Here is a 25,990-nt window from a genome sequence, read left to right on the forward strand (position 1 = left end):
GCAGAGATCAGCACTAGATTAATATCGATGCAGCACCTTAGCAAAGCCTTTAACTTTACAGTGGCCATACTTTCTTCCTCTGGCAGCTGAGCTAATCACCAAGACTGTTTCAACAGTCATATTTTTGCTATCATTTAAGAAAACCGAAGTTACAGAGTACTTTCATTGCTACCAGATATTATTCCTCACGTGTGAATATTAATTTACGATTGATAACACACACAATGGTATGGGAGACAGATGTGGTCCCTTCATATTTCAGAATATGAAGGGCTCCAATTCATCCTCTCCTTCCCTTCCTTCATGACATCTATTAACTCATCCATAGCGAAAAATATCATTTCTATCTAACAGTGAAAATCAAACGTCAAACTCTTCAACATATTATCAGACCGTCCAACAGCGTGAGCCTGCAAAGACTTAGCTTTAATCTTTATGGGCTGCAACTATCTTCTTGACTCCAATCAACACAGAAGAGAAGCATATGCGTGAACTTTAGCAAGGCTGAGGAATCTGGGATTTAGAACTACTGCTTTTGTTTTGGCAAATATACAATCCACAATACAAGCATCCAAGGAAAAAAGCACAAATCTTTAGCAATTCTCCCCCACAGTTTTCCACCCGCCTCACACCACAACAGAAATGCTCTGCAATGGGCAGAACTCTGACAATTTGCAGGAAAATTAAGGCAATGGTTCTACCCGCTTTCTGCGGGAGTTATTTTGGCAAGCTCACGCTTTAAATGCCAAGTAGCATTCAAGGATTTGCTTGGACATGTGCATATACGTATCTTATTCATCTCAACAAAAGGGAACTCCACATACTTTGCTATTCAAGCTCGTTAAATATTTTAACTAGAAGCTACTGGATTTTCATGTATTTACACTGTATTAAGTACCTAGCTACTTTTTCAAACCAAGATTACATTTCAAACATTCATTTTTCAAAAATCAGTGCATCTCAAAGACTTGCTGAACTAACAAAACATGTCCTGCCTCAGCCCGTTTCTTTTTCTTTTACTGTCATAGCCATTTCCCATCTGAGCCTGTGTTACTTAGGTGGTCAGCATTTTGGAAAAGGGAAGTTTCATTTTATAGTTAAAGATGATAACATGTTCCTAGTAGCTTTCTCAAGCTGACGTTTATCAAACTTTTTTTTTAAAATAAGAAGGTTTGTGTCCCTATAGTTACTTATTTAGCAACTACCCTGCAGAGTACAAGGAAATCCCCTCCCCAAGATTCATTTAGGCAATGAGCACATAATAATGCTGTCACCTCAGTTCCCAACACCCTAAGAGGTATGGGTATGCTCTTCGCTGTAAGTTAATGAAGACTACAAAAACTTATAGTATGAGCACATAACTTCTGTGAGGTACACCAGGGTGTGACACAGCTGTACATTTGCAACTGCAACTGTCCATGCTCGCATTCTTCTCCGACAGAAAAAAACCCTCTAGGCCACTTCTTTTGATGTGAAAGGAAAACAAAACTGAAGCGATAAATCCCACTAGAAGTTTTCAGCAGGTTTTGCCCCCCTTTTTTTTAATAAATAAAATGGAGTCCTTGCTTAGTTTCCAGATTAAGAAGGATTATTAAAAGCAGTTACAGACCCAATTACAACCCTTAAAACACCACCAAAATGCACTACAATATTCTTTTATTTAGTTTACAGAAGAGTCTATCAGTACAGGTTGCAGAAAGAAAATGTTTAGTGCTATTTACAATTTGTTTTAAAACTCTGCTCTATACAAATTTAATTCTGATCAGTATGAACAATATTTTTGTAAATCTACTGCATATAAAGCATTTCATCAAAGCAGTAACAATGAATAAAATAACCCGATTACATTTGAATGATGCCAATCATTCGAAAAAACAATTACACAGAACATCTGTAAGAGTTGTGGACACTTAAGTACAGAACACAATGTCAACCTGTGACTCATTTTTTTTAAAGGCTAAAGCTATTTATATGGAATATTGTTCTATTATACTACACGCCAATCTATATTTAACTTCTATAGTTATGTATTTTATAAGATTTTTATTAAATATATTCTACACATATTTGTAATTTCACCCAGGAAGAATTCCTCCCCAGTGAAAAAATATAAAATCTTTTATATTTTTTTTATTTTTATTTATTTTTATTTTTTACAGGTTTAGATGAAACTAGCTCATGCTTTAGTGCTGTGCAAATTTCTTTAGCATATCAACGTTTAAATTATTGATATGAAATAAAAGAATGGCATCCTTTTTAATTATGTATGCCTTCAAAAATCAGCTTCTGATTTTAATACAATTGCAAGCACTAATACCAAATGCAGATTACGTAAAGAAACAAAACTAGTACTATGGCAGAGGTTTTTCTTTTTGCTTTTTAAACTTTAATAATTCTTTTGAAGTCTCTAATGAGTAAGCATGACACTGGACACTAAGGTACAGATGAGAAAATGACTGAAAAACACCAATTGCCAATATTCAAATACATAAAATTGATTAGTAAATGATGTTTTCTAACATTTATGCACAATAATAAAAGCCTATGAACTACAGGAAATTACCCCTCCCATATTAAGGCTAGGAAATGCACTCTCTGCACTTGTTTGTGCTGTCTGAATAAGCACTCAACTAACGTACGAGATCAGAGTGCACGCAGTAACGAAAAAAATCAGTTTCATCAGCCCTCTACAGAGTGCTTTTAAATTACAGGCACATAGTTTTTTTTGTTTGTTGCAGTGAAAATATATATAGTTAGACTTGGTTTAGTTAGTATTCTGTGCCAGTTCGGCCACCAAGGTTGACTTAGGTAGAATTGACTTAACAGTTTTTCCTTTGATTTGGCCATAAGTGAGATTTAATTATAGATATACTATTTTCCAGTGTTGCATTATACATTGTAGGTTATTACTAGGTGTCTCAAATATTGTTAGAGATTGTTGATGAGAAATATACTGTCAACCATATTTAGTGCAAATTGCATCTAGAAAGCTTGACTGGTTAGATCCGGTTAATGGAGATTTTTGTGGCAGCAAAATGATTCCTGCTATGGAAAAGAACACATTAACTTTTCTGGAGATTGAATTCATTCAAGAACTGATGTACTGTAAGATTATTCCACAAACAAAAAGCAGGAATTTAAAAAAACAAAACAAAACAAAAAAAAAAACAATGAAAGTGTTCATAGATCTTTCTCTTTTAAAAAAAAAAAAAAGACTAATGAGACAGTGTTCATGTAATATTTCAGTTCCATGGATTTACAAACAGGCTCTTCCTACAGGTGTTTGAAGCAAGGTAGGGCCTCTTCTATTCCAGCAGCATGAAAGACAAAGACTATATTACATCACACTTAGCAGATAAAGCTAACAGGGTTTACAGGATTACACAGCAATTGCTTTCTCCAGTTTTTTCACGGTTCCTTTGACCTGTGGAGCAAGAAGAAAGTTTTGCTTACATGCCATTTCTAAAGCTATTAGGTTGTTTTGTGTGTGAGTATGCTTGATACAAGTATGGTTTTTATTATTTTTAGTAAAACAATTATTTATTGTTATACATATGCATACATAACTGAAAAATAAATCAGGAGTAGTTTTTAACAATAAAAACAAAAGCTTTTAAGGTTTGAGTAAATTTCTGCATTCTACAAAAATGCTAAACCAGAAAGTTAATTTCTTAGTTTTCTATAAACAACATGTACAAAAGCATTCCATTACTTGCTTCACCAAAGACCATAAGGACTTGACTTTTCTCTACTATGAAATACTCAAAAAGCCTGTAAGAGATCTGACCGCTTTGCCATGTACTTCAGTAAGAAACACCTCTAGCACAGCGTACCTTGAGAGTTTGGCTCTGGCAATGTCTCCCTAGCCACCAAATGCATCACCGTTGTTTTGCCAAAAGGAAGTTTTAACGCTGCAAAAGGAGAAAGGGAGATTTATTAATACATTACAGCCATCTTCCTTCTTCAAAACACCCAACAGAAACCAACTATAATTGGATTAGCATCTGTTCAAAATTTCATACTGTTAGGTTTGAACTGCTTACTAAATAGATTTATAAAGGTGTTTCTGGCTAAAGTTTTGTAGATCAGGGTCTTGGGACCTGATAATAATCACTTAAAACATTGTGTTCTTAGAGACATGATATTCCTGTTAGGAAACTTAGCCTTTCTGAGTAAAAGTAGAAGTGGGCATTCATGCCAAGACTCAGGTGCTAAGCACTCTTTATTGATAAGGATGCAAAAAAGTGGCTAATTCAGCCACTAAATTGTTACTCCTGAGACATCAAAACACTGAGCCACTACTACAAAACAGGTTTTCCTAAAACATACTTTGATCCATGATACAGATTTTCCGAAATACAAAATGTCTGCATCTTGCCTTTTAATATTAATCTGTAACATCAGCTGCACGTGAAAAATATCAAATTTAAAACATTTTAAATCACATAAGGTAGTTCTCACAATCCTGCCTTTGTGAGCTTTAGTAACACAAAATAACAAAATTGGAGCTTTCCATAATTCTTTCTGCTTGTTTCTGAAACTAAAATGATCATTTTCACATTCTGATTTAAGTATACCAACACAGTGCTGTATTTATGGTTTTAGGAATGTAGTATAGTATTTATCAAAACTTCCTAGTCTCCTTGAAATGAAAGAATTCTCTGTCACTCACTATACTTAGCAGATTCTCATTGCCAGATTCAATATTCTCAACTTGGACTTCTTCCAATTATTGGGGGGGGCAGTTATTTTTACAAGTTGTTTACATAACTTTAGTTTTGTTTCCTCTCTCCAACTCCTAAGTTTAAGCATCTTTCTTGATTACTTTTCTGAGAAATGTAATGTAAAGATGCTCTAAGTTTTGTCCTCCCTCCCTTATAGAGGAAAAAAAGTTAATGATAAATGTAACACAAATTTAACCCTAAATACACCAATCATTCTGACTTGAATACAATTTGTCCTCTCAAATTCAATTTACATCTTTTATTTTCACATACAGTGCACCAAGGCATTTTAAGTGAATAAATGAATAATGAATGTCCAATAAACCTGAAGGTAAGTGAAGAGAAAAATGCCTCCCTCTCTATTTTCATCACTACAGCATAGATTCAAAATTCAGTAATAATAAATAAACAAACCTACTATTTGGTTACTACGTGTATTCAATACAAGCCTAGCTACAACATTGCTATTAAGTCACGTTCATTGCCCATGTATTTGTTTGAAAAAAATGCAAGTTATGATTGAAACACAGGTGCAAGAGGGATACACAGCTCCACAAGCTTCTTTGAAGTAGCTGTACTTTGGGAAAAGCCATCTCTATAGAAAGTCAGATCTAAAAGTTGCTTAGTTTACTTGAAGCACTGCCCGTGCCTGCAACTAGAAGCTATTGATAGGTTAAAGTCTGACAAGCATGAAGTATTTTGGGTACTTGATTCTGTGATACAACTGAAAACTCTGCAAAGAGCATATTAACAGTCTGTTAAAGTCAATGGGAAAGGACTGTCTTCATGACATAAACGCTTAAGAAGCGATTAGAGAAAGAGCAAAATATTACAAACTAATCACATTAGGGACATCTTTCATAATATCAAGACACTTGAGGAGACTTGATTAGTGAGCTGTGGAGATTAATTATTTACAGTAATCAAGTAAAAGTATGCTAATATTTCAATTAACTAATTTCAGCTAGTAGTTTGCATAGTTCACACAAATTCTTAATAGCAATTTCCAGCTTCTTGCTTGGAGCACCATGACAGAATCTGAGCACCCTAACCTATGCTCAGTAATCCTTTCTTGCTCTTGTCTTCGTTCTCTCACCCCTTTCTCTCACTTAAACTAAACTTTTGTTTAATTCCTTTCCCATCTGTTTAATTCCACTTTTATTCCAGATTTTCTATTGTCAGAATTTACTTTTCACCCCCTCTTTTGGTATGTGTGTGGCACAGGGTAGGCTGGCTTCCCTTCCCCCCTCGCCAATAAATAAGGAAGTAAAACATTGCTGATTACCATTATCTAACAAGAAATGGAGAACTGTCAATTATATATTATCTCCCCAATTAATATTATTTCAAAAGCAAACTGCAGACCAAGTGTTTCGCTAAAGGATGAAATTTCCTTTTGGAAGCTGAACAACAGACTGTGCCTTGCTAGCTAACTCCCCAACTCTTCACACAGGCAGGACACAACAAAACGGTGTGGCTCAAGCACCACAGGCAAGAGTGGCACAGCAAGCTTTGCAGAGGGGTCTATTTTTCTTTACCACTTCCAATGCCATTAGCTCTACTGTTCTGGTAGTGACAGTCCATTCAGAGAAGCTGGCAGAAGAGATGGTTTCTTTAAAATACAATTTTTCACTCAAAAGCCAGTTTTTTCTATCAATTTGTCATTTTTTGAGGCTTCTTAGTTTATAGGAGTCTCAAATTCATAAGACACTATGTAGACACGTGAGATTACAACAAGAACATTACAATGTCATTTTTAAATGTTGTCCTGGTTTCGGCTAGGACAGAGTTAATTTTCTTCCTAGTAGCTGGTATAGTGCTGTGTTTTGGATTTAGTAGGAAAAGAATGTTGATAACACACTGATGTTTTTAGTTGTTGCTAAGTAGTGTTTATACTAAGTCAAGGATTTTTCAGCTTCTCGTGCCCAGCCAGCAAGAAGGCTGGAGGGGCACAAGAAGCTGGGAGGGGACACAGCCAGGACAGCTGACCCAAATTGGCCAAAGAGCTATTCCATACCATATGACATCATGCCCAGTATATAAACTGGGGGGAGTTAACTGGGAGGGGGGATCGCGGCTCGGGAACTAACTGGGCATCGGTCAACGAGTGGTGAGCAATTGCATTGTGCACCACTTGCTTTGTATAGTTTAATTCTTTTATTATTGCTACTGTCATATTATCAGTATTATCGTTATCATTATCATTGTTTTTCATTCCTTTCTGTCCTATTAAACTGTCTTTATCTCAACTAATGAGGTTTTTTTTTCCTGATTCTCTCCCCCATCCCAGGGGTGGGGGGGCAGTGGGCGAGCGGCTGCGTGGTGCTTAGCTGCCGGCTGGGGTTAAACCACGACAAATGTGAACAAAAATGGACTCCTGTTAAAAAAGAAAACACCAAACTGTTTCCTTGGAAACTTTTGTTTCACTGGTTGATAAAGTGACTTTCAGTACACAGTAGGTCCAAATTCCAGTCAGTATTTCCTAAAGCAAATAAAACACTAAGTGCTATAACTCAGTTATAGAGAACTGCAGATAGAAAAGCTTAATGGAACTGTATTATAACAGCATAAGAAACTAAATATTGTATTTAGCAAGAAATTCCACCACCCCCCCCTTTAAAGATAACTAGTTCACTGAGGGTTACATCTAATGAACACCATAAACTGAAGCAACAGTCTTTTCAGGCTGCTTCATGAATTGCTGTTCCCCTTTCAACTGTATAATCTTTCTCCAGATAACTTCAGTAGTACTGAAGTAAGCCAATGTTTTAGGGATTTTTTTTCTTGAAACGATACAGCAACAAAAAGGTCTCTGAAAAACACCAATATACATGTAAGATCCTTAGGGTAAAATCACGATGATTAAATTGCAACGCATGAATGATTAAGAATGAACTAAAAATGCCCTGAATCCAAGTAAGCGTTCAAAATCCATAGACCTGAGTTAATGCAAGAGTCAACAGCATGCAGCTATTATTTTTCAGCTTAACTCGTTAAACAATATATTAAATATATTAAACAAATATTCAAAGTTGTTTCAGTTTTAGACAAATGTCACTAAAGGGAACAAGCACTGGTGGTCAAGAGTAACACCTAGAGATGAATGGCAAAGAAAATCCCATTTAGCTATCCTTGCCTGGAAAATGTAGGGTAAGACTAGCATCTCTATAATTGCAGAGATGATCCAAGACTTAACATTTGTCTTTCAACCCTACTCCAACTGCTACTAGCTGCACTCATTGGCACCTGGTAAACATATAAATTAAAGAGCGAATAAAAATTTCAGAGCTGTCCCAGCTGAATTGACAATGATCTTGTTTGTCTATATAGCAGCATTAAAAATTGATTTATATGGAGAGTAATTCTATTCTAAAAGTACATCACTATCCAACATTGGTAATGGTTGAAAGCAGATCAATGGCTATATCATCCCAGTCACTTCTTCATGGAAAGACCACGATAAGCAGTCCAGAAATATTCTTTTCAGGTTCATCTTAACTTCAGAAACATTTCATTTGTGATTTTGTATTATATTCTCCTCTCCGTATTGCACTCAAGTACCAAATGCATGAACAATCTGAACATACAGAGAAAGTAGGAGTACTAATTTATTTTTAAACTGGCACAGAGAAGAGAGTCTCATTTTGTTTAGTCATTGATATAGTTGATATTCACACTGGCAACTTTTATGTACAAAAGGAAAGATTATTGTTATAAATCTGTGTCGTATCTCTATCAAAGATACTCATCAAAATATATAATTGTGGGAAAAAACTTGCCACAAGGGGGCACAGTTGAATTGCATTTCCTTAGCATATGAAGTGAAGCCATTTACTTTTGTTTTCGCCTAACTATGCAATTGTATCCCTGGGAGAGCACTGGACAGCAAGAATGCTTCCCCTCATTCTCATTCATAGGGTGTCTTCCTTCATTGCACTAAGATTTGAAGTATTGTTTGACCAATTATCATAAGTATTTTAAAATATTTGATAAAGATTAAGATATTTATGAAGAAGCTTACCCTGCAAGTGCAGTGTAAGACAGGTGGAACAAAGTATTCCATTTAGAAAGACAACAACTAAAAGCAGCATTACTGTTTCTTTATGCAAGAGGAGACTTGACTTACCAGGTGGTACCTCCCAAAGTTTAAAAACTAGAGGTAATAAGATGGAAAAATACACAATAAGATACAGTGTCACTCTGTGCAGAGGAAAAATAGTATACAGCAAGCCATACTGTGATCTTGAACAGTAAAGTAGTATTTACTGCACTGTAAATAAATATCCCCTTTGCCTGGCTGTAACATGGATGAAAATTATTTTCATACCTCCTAGTGTCACATTGCCATGAAGAAACCTCCCTTGATAAATAAGCCGCAAGATATTTGGACTGCTGACTTGTTCCTCTTCCCAATCTGACAAGAAGAGAAAGAATTTTCACAGTTTCATTATAATAAAAACATCTTTTGTTATTTTTCTCACCTTTACCCAGGAAGAAAACTAACAACAGGACTCTTGCATGAAACACTAAAGAGAGAGCACAGGCTGAAGATACAGAAAGATAATTCAAGGCTAGCACTCTGGAAATCTATTCTTAAATTTATTATTTGACATTGGGTATTGAAACACATAATTTTATGCCTGCAAGAATAAATACTACTAACTTACTTCACAGATTGCATGAGATATTTAGCACATATACAAATCCTACACAAAATATTTCATAAATGCAAGTCGCTTCCTAAGGCTTAATATCCACTTGGCTAAAATTGCCTTTATTTCTTCCCATTCAGAAGACTCTCAAGCCATACTCCTCCTCACCAGTTAATTGTCTAACTGGAGCCGTTCTCCAGCAATGCAAAGCGGCCACACACACAGCAAAAGTGCATGTGATAGGTCATTTGAAATAGGATTCTCAGATCACAGCACTGAAAACGCTCCACAGGCTGCTCAGCAGTGTTCGATGATGGCCAGATCCAACCAGTTAGATGTCCAGAGGGGGCAGTGACCTGAGCAGCCCCGAACGGTCACTGCGGAGAGCCTGAACAGAGGGCTCTCACAGAGCAGACACCAACTGATACATTTTAAGGAACTTCTCAAAGGACAATCTGTGGATGTTTTTACGTGGCAAACAGTGATTTGGGAAAAGCTAGCATGCATTTTCCTATAATGCATTTCCTATAATGCTTAAGCCGTCATAAATAATTTAAGCTTAAATGATCTTTTCCTACTCTTTTACTGTTCCCTGTCACAATGTGAACAACAAATAAATATGCATTTTGCTTTCAGAATAAATATCATAAAACCTTGAAATATTGAATTTAAATGGGCTCTCTGGGAATACAGAGTCTTCTGTTTCTTAGCTGACCAGATATCTGGCAACAGCTGTTCACAAATGTTCTCTCTTTCTGCTTTTGTAGTGTTTATATACCAAAATGAATATTCAGCAAGGGATCACGACAAGCAACAGAAACCAACCTGTTCACTGGAAACACACAATTAACATACAGGCAGTAACAACTGGCACCACAAAAGGAGAAGAACTGAAAAGGGGAGAAGGGGAAGCATTTAAAACAAAAGCCACGGCTGCAGAGAGTGTACGGAGAGGCATCTGGTGCGAAAAAGCAAGCAGGCAGAGACGCGGGCAGCAGGAGCCATCGCAGCCCCAGAACACGGTGGAGGCAGGGCTGGTATCAAGAGCAGAGGCTGCAATATCCCCAGGTGCTGCCATGTGCCTAGTTTATAAAATTAGATCAAATTAGGCAACCAAAGCTATTTGAATTTCAAGTATTTCCACTCAGGGTCCAATTCAATTGTCTCGCGATTCAAGCACATGCCCTTTTTGCTATGCTGTGAAGTGGGCTATGTTAAGGATCTGAATTATCACACTGCTAGGGTAAATGATTTTTTGGAAGATACCAAATTTTTTTTTTTACTCCGTACAGTCTGAACTCCACTGTAATACAGCTGTAAAGAGAAGTTCAGCCAGTTTACAGTGCCATAATGACGTAAAACAGCAACCAAAAGAGGACAGACTATATTTTGGCACAGGTATTTGCTCGTTGTTAAGCTGCCAATTTACCCATCCTTTTAATTTTTGCTTCTTGGCTGGCCGTCTGAAACATTTCTTTCTGACATGATTTCAAATTTTGATTTCCACTGATGACTAAATGAGCCAAGGAGAAAACATTTACCTATTACTATTTTTTTTTTTTTAAGTTCAGCAGATAATTGTTGTACAAGAAAAAAGTTAATATTATTTAGAAGAAAATGGGGCAGGGCGGGGAGAGAACAGGTAACCGACCTAGATGATATACATTAATATAAATTTGGCATTTTCCACCACAAGTCAAGAGATCCATAATTAACAACTGTATTGCCAAAAGAGGGGAGGAGATTTTTGCCTTAATCCTGCCAGCATGTGACTGAGGATATTTCATGACTTTTTTTCCCCACAAGATCATGACAAGTCAAAATGGTGGTAAAAACAATCATTTCATATCATCTCTATTTCAAGGAAACTTTAGTCCTCATCAAGATTTCTCAGTCCTGTGGCAAAGAGCAGCACTCTCAGTCTGAAAAAAGCTAGTGGGCTAATGTTTGTGAAAACCTATACACTATTCTGAAGTAGATTTTTCCTCAGTCTTTTAAATCGACGCTATTCTTCTTTGTACAGGCAATCAAATATTCATCAAGATTTAAAGCACTCCCTCAGGACAGCAGGTATTTGAACTGAGGCTTCCATGACCGGTTCTACTCTTCTTTTCCTTTAAAAAAAGAGACTATAAAGCCTGGATTTCTTCTCAACTCTAAACTCAATGTGCAACCTTCAAGCTCTTCACAACACTGGGAACATGAGACCACACGTTCAGGAATAAACTTGAGTAAGAAAAAAAAAACAGTTCTGCCTTTACTAATTCAGATGAAAGTACACAAAGAACATGTGGTCACGATAACTATGATGTAGGCACACACTGAAATATGTACAGTAGCTACACAGATGCTACATCAACCAGATTTCTTAGTGTTTTACATCTATATCTAATACTTCAGAGGACTAAAAACCTCCTCCTTCATTACATATTTTACTAAATACATAATGCTGCATCCCAGCAAAACAAACAGCAAACAAGTCCCCTGAAACCCTGTTCTTCCTGACCTCAAAGACCAGTTTAAGGCCTAAAATATGAATTATCAACACAAACTTTTTGGCATGAATTATCATCCACCATACCTCTTTGATAAAGGCACCACAGAAACAGATACTGCAATGTTTTCATTTGTGTAAATAGTCTTTTTTAACATCAAAACAGTAACCCAAATGAAGTCCTGTACCAAAAGAAGCATTTTCTTTCATCGTATGTAATGCTATGTCTGTGTTTTGGCTATTTTCCCATGAAATCATAGTCGGGGAGAACAGAAGCACTTCGGTTTTGTAGAACTATTCACATATGTGAATATACATCTTAAGTTTTCAATTCCATTTTCCGAAGCTAATATTCCTGCATAACACCAAATATATTCATACAACCAACCTCAGTTTCCCTCGGTCTTTTAATGTCTCTTAAAATGTTCTTTTATATTTCATTTTTTCCTGGAAAAATATCATTATTACAGATCCGTTCCAAGATAAGGCAGTAAGGAATAAGTACGTCAGACTCAATTTCACTAATGTGTTTCTGTGACATGCCATGTTTTACATTAGCTGTCCTCACATAAGAGGTTTTAGATCTCCAACGTTTCCTCACACTTACTAGATCCTCTAAGAAGACTGATCAAGAAAAGTGTCTAAAGATAGGGGAAAAGAAATACTTCAGTTTGGGGAAGCATATTTTAGAAATAAAGTGGGAAATAGTCCAGACATCTAAAAATCTGCCCAACTGAAGAAACAGGGAAAAAGAAGGCAAAAAGACAATTGTATTTCTATATAAATCTATGCCCAGATACACAATGAACATACTTAATTTGAATGTTGAGAACGGAGATCGGTTTATTGACACTTTAGTCTGAAAATACAGGGAAGCTTCTAGCTCACCAGTTAAAAAGCCAAAGCCACACAGCTACTCACCCATTGGCCAGTTGTCATACACATGTTTTGCGATATCTGCAGCAGAGTCATTCGGTGAAAATAGGAACTCTTTCGTTTTCCCACTTACCAAGATGAGGCGCAAATTTATCTGTAAAAAAATGCAGTATTAGGAAAGTATCCAGAGAAGACTTAAATTATATATTTTTTTTTAAAGTTACTAAAAAGTTGCCATTGGTTTTAGAAGAAGATTGATACAAAGTGATTTGAGAAAACAGTTTAAGATGATGTTAAAAATAGGGTCAAAGAGGTCAATAAAATTTTGCTTGTTTACACATAATCTAGGAAGATTGAATTGTAACAGCTGGCATTTTTTAATGATAAACACCGGAAGATTCTGATAGGTAGTGATTGCATCAACTGTGCCATTAAAAAAAGCTTTCAGCAGAGTATAAAAAAATATTCCAGCCAAGACACACTGGCAACATATCTTCTTGAATGAAGACGAAAAACATAAACGTGAAAAATTAACCTGAACAGAAAGCACTAAAATTATCAAAATCTGCACCTGAATAGCCTGAGAGCCTCAGTAAAAGCCCTAGCACACTCCCTCAGTATAACATTTGTCAGCCCTGATCTCACCCACTGCATCTCCTACAAAACACCAGGGAGTCAGACAGCATCCTTCCTCAGTCCCAGCTGCCACAGAACTTGAATCCTTCTGCCAGTCTTCTGAACCCAAAACTTTGTTCCACCACTGTCTTTCACAACAAGCAAAGTGGTTGAGATCCACATGCAATACAGTAATAACACCACCTCATAGTTTTCCTATCACTGATTTCCTTTATCTAACCATCAGCATCTTCAGCTATGATTTTCCTCTCTTCTATTAGCAAGTTACTGAATATAATTCCTTTTCCATATAGCATTAAAATAACCTATATAAAGAGCTCACTATGACATTACTTACAATGCAAAAGAGATTAAATTTTGGCTCCTCAAGCAACTGCTAGCAAGGTCACAAAATGTGTTTGGGTAGCTAGCACTTACCAGTGCCCATAGCAAGTATGAGTCTAGCTGCTTATGTGTTTTGGCCTACAAGCCTAAGTTGCATCAACTTCTAGCAAGACTTCAGCATACTAACTGCTGGGATACTTTTTTCCAAATCACACTCTCAAATTGTGGCTCTTATTTTAAGTTAAACTGCAACAAAGCTTTCCTTGATGGAATTCAGTAAACTGTTTTCTAGATCAAATACAAAAGTTACAGTGATGCCCAAGTTTTCAAGACTTCTTCAGGGTCAAAAATCTCAGCACATCATATCCACTGAACATGACAGCCCTGCCTCAGTTACCTACTCGCCACTTATTTCAGAAGCTCTCCAGATAGATTGTCTATTCTCTCTTGAATGCTTTGGCTTGGATTCATCCCACCTATCTTTAAGCACCTAATGGAGGTATCCAAATTACAGTCTCTATCATCCTGCACACTTCAACGTCAGTGAAGAAAATGAGCCCTCCAAAAAGCAATTCAGTCTCTACTTCAAAGTGTAGCAAGGATAAAAAGAGTTAGCATAAAAGGGCTAGGTTCCCCTCCCTGTCCCCCTGCTAACGCCCTTCAGAAAACATGAGTTCTGCCATTAGCCCAGGAAAGAAGCCAAGTGGTAGCTGTCTCTGAGAAAGCACCACAGCCACTGTAAGAGTATTGCTGCATACCAGGAAATCACAAAAAAACTTAAAGGACAGAAGCTGCAGGAATGCTGTTTAGTCAAAGACAATTATTCATAAAATTCAGAACACATCTGGCTATAAACATTCAGGTTCCATTTTCTTTGACATTTCCAGAATGATTAAGGAATTATTTTCAAATCTCACCAAGATTTAGCAGAAAAAGCAGACCAAGTTCCACTATTCCTGTTTACTCCAAAAACCTGACTACTGTAATGAATTACAACTTCAAAATGTTATGCCTAAATTTAGCAATGGCCGGACTATGTCCACTTGTTGTTCTGCTTATATTGTCTTTCAGTTTAATTAGTTCGCCCACTCTTAGCTGTCTCCATCTGTGTATGTATAGACAACACTTTCCTATATGGTTTCTTTAGCTGGACTACTCAAGACAAGCTCTTCAAGCTCTCTCTAGTGAGATATCCATTTGCCCATTCATCCTAGGAGCCTGTCTCTGCACATTTCAATTTCTACTCTTTTCTCCTCAAAACAGAGGACTATTTCTGAAGCATACTAAATGATGTCTCACCAGATGCTTGTATAACACCACCAATAATTTCCTCTGTCTACTGGAAACATCTTCTGTGATTGTGTCCCAAGAGCACATGCACCTTCTTCATAACTGCACCACGCCATTTGCTCAGTTACTTCATACCCTTCTCTACTTTGATCCTTTCAATTATTCAGCCTTCAAGCTTATAACTGACATTTTGGCTGTAACGCCCTAAAGCACAAGGCTCCAAATTTCATCCCACTCCTATTACTCCATCCCTCCCAGGAAATGAAGGCTAGCTGGAAAGAAGTATTCTGCACCACAAAGATGTTACAGATCTACTCTATGTCTGGGCCCATGGCCTATGAAATCCCCCCCACAATTTCTGTGTAACACTTCTTCCTCTCTACGTTGAGAGCATTTTTCAAACTTCATGTCATGAAATTCTAGCAGCAAGATCCCTTTACGTGTACCTTTCATTAAATGAATCAGGAAACATAAGACTGATCTGACAATTGATCCATAACGATTCCAATAATGAGCTCTCTCTGAGCTGGTTTCCCCCTCCTCTCAGCTAAGTCCTTTATGTTAGGTCCTTACACACACTCACAATTTCTCTATTAAATCCTAATTTCTCCTATTTAACCAACAGTTTGCAATACGGCACCACATCAGTTACTATGTACATATTCAGATGAAACTATAAAAATGTCTATGTAGAAAGTAAGTTCTTTTCATCAAAAGTCAGCTTGCCACCCTCCAGCTTTCAGAGGCGTGGTATACTGCGCTCCATTCCACTTTCTCTATACCTCATTATCTTTAATTATCCTTTAAGCGTTAATGCATGTCATTACAACACCAACATACTGCCAAAAAATTTAGGAGGTTTAGACTGCATCACAAACAGTTATTGTACTTAGGAATGGGCTGCCTGTTTAAAAAACAAGCAAACCAACCAACCAACCCCAAATATTCAGCAGCAGTGCCTGCTGTAGGCACTAGTGGTGAGGAGCTTCTTCACCAGCAGCCCTCCAGCCTCTCACTCGAATCTCCCCGCATCCATTTCCTCTACTCTAACTGGCTCCTGAGAGCCCCCCGGTTAGCTTGCTCCCTCTGGCCAAGCAGTCCCCCAACTCTGATTTTATGCAGGTTATCTAAGGATTTCTTTTCCTTCATCTGTATGCAGTTTATCTGTGGTGCGGATTACCTGTTTTGAAGATCATAACACTTTCCTAGGCAGTAGGCATAACACCAAACCATCAGCTCCCTAGAACTATCTGATTTGGATCCTACAAGGAGATCATTAAAAAAAAATCCAGAAGATTAGTCCTGCTCAGCACTTAAAGTATGATTAGGGCACAGCATTAATATAGAACTAAAGTTATTGTTCAACTAGCATAACATTAAGGAGACACATTTCTTTTTATTCTCACTACTGAGTTTTGAGATTATCAGGCACACTAAAGTGAACACAGAAAGGAGAAGAATATCACAGAAAAATAACCAAAACTAACTTGGCTTCCTGGAAAACTTGATTAAGTTATAGTTCTGCAGTTAATATACAATGTAGAATCAACATAAGCAACAGGGGAAAAAAAAAAAAAAGTGAAAAATGTTAGTTCCTTCTTTCCACCCCACCTCCCCAAGCTGGATAACTTAATAGTGCTGAAGTTTTTTGTTGCTGAAGAGCATTTCTTATAGTCTTACTATGAAATACAAAAGGCACAACAAGATAAACTAGGAATTTTACAGGATATACTGCAAAGTATGTGTAAAATGCAGGAGGAGTATTTTCATTTAAAAAAAAAAAAAAATAATCACCAAATATCAGCAGAAGCCCAAAATAAATCCTTAAATCAGTCAAGCAGATGTTGCATCAAGTGCAAGGAAACAGCTGCTCTAATGAAAGGTTAAAGTATTTTCTTATTTATAGTACAGCATGTCACTGACACATTTAGTTTGCATGTTTGTCTATATATATATGCACATATATATAAGATATATATCTATCTATCTTTATATTTCTTGATCTTGGCTTGAAGGAATCTTTGTCTTGAGTTGCACATCACACTACCTCAAAGGGTTTGAAGCAAAGAATCCCCAAACCTGCCTTTAAATTTAGAGTCTAATCTCATTCCCCTCGAGAGCACTGGGAAATTTAATGGCTTGCAACTGCTGTACTACTTATTCTGCAAGCCTGAAAACCCCACTTCAAACAAACTATAGGGGATCCGAAACAAACCTTTCTGGCAAAATACCACTAATGAAAGTTCATATCTAAAAGGGGAAAAAAAAAAAAAAAAAAAAGAGCATGTGTATACACATTTACTCAAAGGAAAGTGCAGAAAAAAATCTTGGTTAGGTAGAGGAGTTTGACACAAAAGCAGCAAATTTTAATTTCTCAAGTTATGAAAGGATTTTTAGTGGTCTTAGCTACCCTGTATCCTATTTCCCATGTTAAAAGTTAGCAAGGAAGTTGTATCTGTATCCCTTGCATGCTTAAAGCCCCTCCACCTATTCTTGTCAAGAGTCTTGGTCCCAAGACACTTCTGCGGTTCTCGTAGCCCTGACAAGTTTGCTCTTCCACAGGGGACATAACAATGACCACCCTGATTTTTTTTTTCTCCCCCCAGGCTACCGAAGGGAATTCCAGCCTTTTGCTACAGCAAACTTGTAAGGATCATATCCTCACACTTCTGCATTATAGCACCAACTGCAATGTTACTGATGAAAGCAGTTAAGAAGAGCCACAGTATCAGAAGTAGGATTAAATAAAATTTGTGGACTACATCCCCTCTGCACAGTTATATAATAGCACATTCTGTTTGTGATTTCAAGCATGTAAACCTTACCCTCTCTGCCCCCCACACCACAGCCAACACCAATCTCATAATTACAGCTCCAGTAACTACCCCATCAGTTGCATCGCATACACAATAAAGAATTTCAGTGTAGACTATATACTGTAAACAAAAAAAAAAGGCATAAATTAAAAAAATATATATATATGCAAAGATTGTAGTAACAACTGTGACCACAACTGTTGAAACAGAAATTTGGGTCACGTATATGCAGATGTAGAATAAGTTGTGTTTTGTTTATTATAGGCATCTGCAACAGAGTTTGTTCATTCTTTAAGGCATAACTACAAAATGTCTCAGTGCCACAGTGCTTCTAATTTCACAGCTAAAGTTAAATAAATGGAAAGTCACTTAAACATCAAGAAATGAGAGATTTACAACCTACACAATGTTTCTTGATGTTCAAGTGACTTCCCATCTATTCAGTTAAACAAGTTATTTTGTTATCAATTTTATGCTCCAGCAGCAGCTTAAGATTACTCCCATCTTACAATTAAAATGCAGAGGAGGAAGTGTCATATCACCACATGCTATACAACCCCGAGTTTAAACTAATTGCTTTTCTTCAGCTGTTTAAGATTAAAATACATGCACAAGAATATTTTTTTCCTTTTCTTAATAGATGTGAAATTGAATTAAAAACTAACGATGGACCAGAAGGAAAAGCAATGAGATAAGAGCATTCAGAAATACAGACTGAAGTTTCAGTTCTCAAAATCCAATATTTACTTCTTAGTTCAAGTTCATAATTGTAAGAAATAAGTCTGTTCTCCAAAGACGCATCAAGTTCCCTAATGACTCTAGGCCAAAGAGAAACCTCACAGCACCATGCAGTACACTTTACTGATATATTTGCATTACACAGGCAAAGTCAGCAGGGACCTGCAAGTTCTAGACTCCAGTTCACTCCTAAGGTAGATATATCATCTCATGTAATCCCTTCTGGAAATGTATCCACCTGAATATAATGAAGAACTTCAGTTTTTACACTCCCTGGAAGGCTCCTCTAGAACCTGACCATCCCATTGAGTGGAGCTTTCTTCTAATTCCCTGCATAAGTTTATTCTTGGACAGGTTACATTCACTGATGCCAGACCTACTTTGTGCTTTAGTTATAACATGCTTTTTCTCCTCTTGGGGTTTTGATGGTTTTCTTCTATATCTGCAGACAAGGACACACATTGCTAAAATAAACAAGCAAAGGTGTTCCTCATCAATAGGCTGGCCCTTGGTGTGACCACTGTCTTCAAAGCTCTGAAGCACATCAACAGCGGTTAAGGAAACTGGGCTTGGTTAGCCTGGAGGCCTGGTGGGCACCTACCAGCAGCCTTCCTATGCCTAAATTACCAAGACAACAACCTCTTTACTGAGGTCCAAGACAGAAGAACAAGAGACAATAGTCATAAATGGAAACAAGAGGCTTTGAACTGTGATAAGAAAAAAAGTTTTCGGCCCAAGGACATCAAAGTAGTGGAAGAGGTCACCCAGAGATGCTTTGGAAGCTCTGTCCTTGGGGGTTTTCAAGACCCAACTGACAAAGCCCTGAGTAACCTGGTCTGAATTCAGTGGTGACCCTGCTTCCAGCAGGAGGGTGGGCTAGAAAATTTCTCAAGGTCCTTTCCAAAGTGAATTATTCTACAATTCACTTTAATCTGCATCTGCTTTAGTTTTAATTATTTTTTCTTAAGTATGCATGATTAGAATTATACATAGTATTTCAGGAATTTACAAAATTATATAGAACCTCCTTAAATCGACTCAAATGCCTCTCCATTTTCCATACAAATATCACAACTGTCTCACATGTGCAATGCAGTAATCTTGCAATGCTCTTCTCTAGTCCAGTCATTTCCATGACATAAACCTTCTAGCTTGCATTACAAAATATTGCTTTTAACCACCCATAATGTACAGGATATTTTTATATTAATGCAATTAGTTTTGTTCGTATTAATTCCGTCTTTGAGATAATCTAATCTTTTCCATACAACACCATTATCTTCTTCTGTACTACTGGTGCCTCCAAATTTTCATCATCCACAAATTTCATCAGCATACTGATTTTCCTTGTGTCAGTGGCATAAATGAAAACATCAGAAAGACAGCTGGTCCCAAAACTAATCTTTAAAGAATACCACTAAGCATAACTGCCAGCCTGACACTTCCACATTGAACACTGTATCTTACCATCTTCTCCACCCGTCACACACTCTATCAAACCCTGCCTTCCCAAACCATTTCTTTCCTACGCAACATCAACTACTCACTGAAGTCCAGACAGATTACACCTCTTCTGCATTTCCCTCATCTGAAAAACACTCTCCTTCCAAAGAAAATTAGCTAATGAATCTGTCATAATCTAGCTTGGGTAAATATATATCGTGAATTTTATTCCATTATTTCTTCTCTGCTCCTTCTCAATATCCTTCTTGAGGTGGTTATTCATCTGTCGAATTCAAAGTCTCTCTCTATATCCTTTCACTCATCTAGCATGCAGATATTTTATACCTTTAATGTCTTCAATCTGAAGAAACACCAAGCATGCAAATTGTTCAGATATGCTCCTTATACTAACCCAGTACATTTACTTTAATCAGCATCTGCCCCCTTGAAATCCAAAGCCTTTATGTACACTTCTACTTTGTTTATTCTTCCATTTGATTTTAACTGTATCCACTTGTGATCATTGGATCCAATGTCATTTTCCCAAGCAGCCTTCTGAAGATTTCCAGAGCTTTCTGGGAATTTGAGACACATCTAGAATAATAATATTAGCTCCTTCTTGGTCAAGAAACTAGCTGGTAGAGGGACCGAGATGCAGGTGCATAAGGTAAGAAAGTAAGTGAGCAAGAAGTATGAATTTGTAGCCCAACAATGCAAGCATTCTCATGAGAGAAGAGATCCTTGATTCTGGACTCTTGTTCAAGAGTCACCTGGTAAAATAACTAAAACTATAGTTCTTACTGTAGGTTGTTTTCTAGACACCTATTTTCACCAGATACTTTATAGGGAAAACAGGTAACTTAACTGCACTTCCTCAACTGAACACCTAAAATTTACATTTGGCAACACTCAGAACCCCTGCATTTAGCTTTAGATGTACAAAGGGGCTTTGCTCTACCCTTACAATACCTTGCACCTGTAATAAATTTACTTCTTTACAGAAAAAAAATGGACGTGGAACATGAGAAGTAACATAAATTGTCAATGTGACTGAACAAAGCTCTGAAGTTCATTGCCAGCCAGCTGACAGACCTGTGTCACTCATTCAAAGCCACACCGCTTGTGGAAGTAGGGCGATCCCAACATGACACCATGAAAGTGTGACACCACCCCACATCACTCTATTCAAGACTAAGGTGAACTTCATAACCAGTTCCAAAGACATACTCATCTTTAGATTACTACAAAGAGAAACAAATAGGTTTTTATGTGCAACTGCTTTCTCAAACAAGGAATGGCTAAGGCAACTTTGCACTAACAAAAACTAAGGTAGCAAATTTCAGAGAAGTTTGAAGTGAAGGGAAAGAGAAAACCAAAATGAAGCATAATCAAATTTTATTTAGAGGAGGAAAAAGCAAAATCCTATAAGCATTTAACTCCATAGCTATGATAGAGCTAGCTGTTTCTATGGAAACCACGACATTCTTGAACTGAAAATCATAGTGCTTGGTCACACTTCATCCATTCCCTCACTTCAGTTCAAATAACACAGGAACAATGGCAATATATTCTTCAATATCCTCCTATGAGTTCCAGGGTTATCTTTTAAGAAGAAATATCTAGGAAACGTTCTTCAAAATAAATTAATACAGATACTATCATAAATAACCAGTAGAATACAATGGATTTCAGTGCAGTTTACATACTGTTTCCTTTACTATCCTGACTATTAGCATTCCTGGGACAAGGCTGGCTTTGCCTTTTTTTTTTTTTTTTCTTTTTTTCTTTTGAGAGGTGAGGTGAACTCAACACACCAAAGCGTCAGCTGGAGCTAGTTAAGAATTTTCACTGAAAATCAGCTTTAATAAGAAAGTAAAAACAGAAGAATAACCTTTTCTTGAAACATACTGAATTAACCTGTCTCCTGCTGGCCCCCAAGCGAATCCACTCTGACAGGAAACATTCAGAGAAAGACCTAGTCTGATTACTCATTAGCCAGAGACAAGGCAGTTTCATCCTGCACATGCAAAATAAGTTTCTCTTATGTTATGACAGAATTGTCTAAGTCCATCATAATCGTAATGTGTAAATTACAACATACAGAAGACTATGTTTTGGAATTGAGCTTTAATACAAATAGGTAGCAAAAATGGCAGAAAGAGTTAACCACGTGGCAGTCAAGCTTCCTGTTTTTAAAGTTCATTCTTTCAATCCAGCATTGGAGTAAGTGTATTTTCACTTTGAAATAAAGTGACTAAAACACGGAACAGAGAAACTGATAGATTAACATGACATTTTGGTAGAGATCATTTTAGCAATCAGTATACCACGCTCAACCAGTCATTTCAAAACACAAGAGTGGAAATAATAATAAAACCGCATCAAATGTCAATGTACACATGAGAAGCTTGCGCTTGCGGACTGAACCAGTTAGCTCTGGTGAGCACGGTCACAGCGAGGTGGTTTGACAACTCTGGTGTTTTAGAGCTTCTGCTCTCAGGAGGACTCCCAGTGAAACTGGAACCAGACCATCCTGGAGTGACATATCCTGGGGGTCCCTGGCCTGTAGCACATGGAGTTAGTGGTGAAGCAGCAACAAACACAGGCTTGTGCGTGACTTCTTCAGAACATGCATACAATAGCAGCAAAGAGCATTCCAGGTTTTCTTTCTGAAGTGGGAAAGAGTGTGAGTAGGAGAGAGAAGGTGTCGGTTTCTATATTTTCAATCTCTATCTCCCTAAAAATACCTTCTAATGACATGCATCCCAACATTTGACTCCAGAATTTAAAAGTGAAATCAGCACATACCATCTGTGTTACCATCCTGCCATCTCTTCTCAAGAGCTGCCCCTGGATAAGCCCATCACCTTGTTTTCACCCTCTTGTATCAGTTGGTATTTAAAGCTTAGAAGTTCACTACACAAATATGAATAATGATAATGCTAGGCACTTACTTAAATTTGGATTTAATTCTGATATAACTCAACATTTGTTCTAATGTATTCTATAGAGGGAGTATTTATGTAACATTTGAAAATATTACTTAGGACAGTTCAATGTCATCTTTAAAAAGAGAGATACAAGACCATCAAGTTTGTGAATGCTTATTTTATGAAATGCCTAACATCTCAGATTTGAAAATGAATACTGCTGCTGCTGCTAACAAAGGAGAAAATACAATTCCAAGAAACCGATTCCATACACAGCTGCTTTTTCCAAGTCCAAGGGGCAGACAGATATCCTCCACGCCTTCTTAATCCCCAATCAATTATTTTTTCCTATCTTTAACCAATTTTGTGGCGCTCAATTTGATTTAACCCACATTCCTAGAAGTGTCAGATGCAGCTGTTCCATGGTTACAAAGAATAAACAAAAACTAATGATGGGCAGGGTAGAGTATGCTCTGTTTGTGCACTATGAGAAAACAAAGGCAGAAAACTGAGTTTTCTGCTGCATAATGGAAATGTCAAAAACTGCGTACAATATACCTAGACTGGGAGGTATTACAATTTTATAACCAGAACAGGTCAGTGAGACCATAGACAAAGCTGAAAGTAATCTTTCAGTTATAGCCTGGATGAAAACAAACATCAGCTTCAATTTGACTAGAAATTAAGTTCAGCGAGAAAAAAAAAGTGAACACAAAGAAAACATTAAAAATACAGGAAAAATGGACATTTCAAGGGAGCTGCTATTAACTGGAGGCAATCAAAACAATTATAATTGCAAGCAGCACATGGTCATGGATATCATCTAGTCCCACATGCTAATTTTCAGGAGAGACAAATGGGGGTTTTTTGTTTGTTTGGGGTTTTTTTTGAAACGGAATTTTAAAAAGTGATTTCTCATTTTAAGTTATTTAAACATAATAAACTTGTACTGAGTGCTCTGCATTCCTGAGTTAATCTTTATTGCAGAAGTCCAATTGCTCTTTCCCCTACTTCCACTTTCTACTATACGAGACAGGAACAGCAATTAAGGATCACTTCAAAGTTACTGTATATATTTGTTTTTCAGTTCTCACCAAAAAGACACAAGTAACTAGCCAATTTAGAAAATTCCTTGGAAAATCTTTAAATAAGGAAAAAAATGCATTTATTTAAAAAGGAAAAAAAAAAAGCCACCACCCCACTTTCTTGGAAATGAAAGGTCCACCCCTTAGTTCCTCATGAGAGCATATTCATGACATGATACTTTTCCTCAGAAACAAATTAATCTCCAACACAAAGCCTATTTTTAAAATGGGCTACTCCTCAGGCCCCAAAAAAGGGACAGTGACGACCAAGTACAAAAATAGCCTGATTTGGAGCAGAAGAGAAATAACGGAAGAGCAAGGAAACAACCTTCTGAATCCAATTTTGTCTTCTATTCTATTTTCTCTTGCAATAACTGTTGCATTATATGGTTTTAATGCAGTTTACTGTGCAGTACAAAAAACACATTGCAACTAAGTAGAGGATTATAGCTAATATAAATACTATTTGCCCTTTAAACTAGACACAGCTTGAAAAATTCTAGGAAAAAAAAAGTCACTCCCTAAAGACAAATATTCGAGTGATGTGGTCCTCTGAAAGTCCCCTCATATCAGCTCTAAGCTATTAATAAGAACATTGTATGAATAAAAAAAACTTCCCTAAGATTTTTCAGGACCTACATCCCGATGGAAATGCCAGCAATAGGAGGTAAGTTTGCAGCTTCTCACTCTGGAGTCATTTTGGGACTCTGCTGACAGGTCCTTCACCTCGTATGATTCTGTATCTTGGTCAGCACTAAACTATTAAATTTTTCAAGCCTTGAGACAGAGTGCCAAAAACAAAATGGAAAAAGTCTTCAATATCTTTTAAAACATGAAAGAGGGAAAGAGTTGCACCTTGACTTAGAGATGTATTTCAGTTCACTTGGGTGGAAATACCATAAAATAAAATTTTTATTATTAGCTACCGATTCCTAGCTTCTCTGGGCTTACTGTGTATCATGGCAGTCAGCCAAAGTTTTGCCATTCCCAAGCACTATCTAAATCACTGAGCTGTGATAATTAAAGGGAAGAGACAGGGCATTATATATTTTTGTCTCTGATGCAAAAGATAGTTCAAATTTTAATCAAAATGGATGTTTCAATGACCACAGATCTTATTTACTCTAGCGAAAGCAAGGAACTCGGATATGAATGAGAACACCACCTTTTCTAATTGTTTTCCTCCTAAAATAGGCCAGAGAAAACACTGAATTATGTGATAAGAGATCCAGGATTGTGATGCTGATGCCAATTTTTTCAGAATACAACTCTTCAAGAGCAAACAGCTTGACCTTGACCTATGCCTGTACTTCTCAGAACAGAATAATGAACACTCTTTACCTTCCATTTTTTCCTTCCTCAATGAGTTACCCTTAATGTTCAACAAAAATATAAGACATGTTTATAGAAAGCTTACATGTTTTTGTTCTATTTAAACATTATGGCACTAATTCATCCACAAGCTAAGCCTGCCGAAGCCAACTGACTGGTTAATGGAGTGATATCACAAATAAGGTCTGATGCAGTTATTTATTGTGCTCTGCATTCACTGTTGAATACTAAAAGGCACAGCTTATCCACCTTTCTGTTATTGCATGCTAGTCAAGTGCTTGTGTTCTCCTAACCAGCTGGCAGTCTAATAGTAATTCTTATCCTATTTCCACCATGAAGAGCACTAGCACGTCCAGACTGTCTACTAATGATTAAAACAGTTAAAGCTGCCCTTTCATTTTGGCCTCCTCCTTCTCTGGTACTGTTAAGCCTTCTACAGAGTCAGAAACATAAAATTTACCAGTTGTTAGCTTACTGCTCAACTTCCTCAGATGATCTAGCTCCTGATGCAGTATCCCTGTATGTCTACCACACAGTTTTATGAAGTACTTGCCATCACAGTAGTCAAATGCTTCCAAAGCGGACAGCATCTGCCTGGCAAGGTACCTTAACCTTCTTCATCCAAGACAAGAGTTTTCCTCAAAGAAAAT

General features: G+C 37.0%; 1 protein-coding gene across 1 annotated transcript in view; it reads right to left on the reverse strand.

Annotated features, from left to right (window-relative positions):
- Positions 1–1,639: 1,639 nt before the first annotated feature.
- UBL3 (ubiquitin like 3) overlaps positions 1,640–25,990 on the reverse strand; it is a 58,760-nt gene continuing 34,409 nt past the window's right edge. The window contains exons 2-5 of the mRNA XM_050915000.1: positions 12,792–12,900; positions 9,052–9,138; positions 3,834–3,911; positions 1,640–3,424 (exon numbers count right to left, since the gene is read on the reverse strand). Coding sequence (XP_050770957.1) covers positions 3,372–3,424; positions 3,834–3,911; positions 9,052–9,138; positions 12,792–12,900 — 327 coding nt within the window. The 3' untranslated portion in view covers positions 1,640–3,371. The remainder of the gene's footprint in view (positions 3,425–3,833; positions 3,912–9,051; positions 9,139–12,791; positions 12,901–25,990) is intronic.

Source organism: Gymnogyps californianus, chromosome 1 (assembly GCF_018139145.2).
Source record: "Gymnogyps californianus isolate 813 chromosome 1, ASM1813914v2, whole genome shotgun sequence".
Taxonomy (NCBI): Eukaryota; Metazoa; Chordata; class Aves; order Accipitriformes; family Cathartidae; genus Gymnogyps; species Gymnogyps californianus.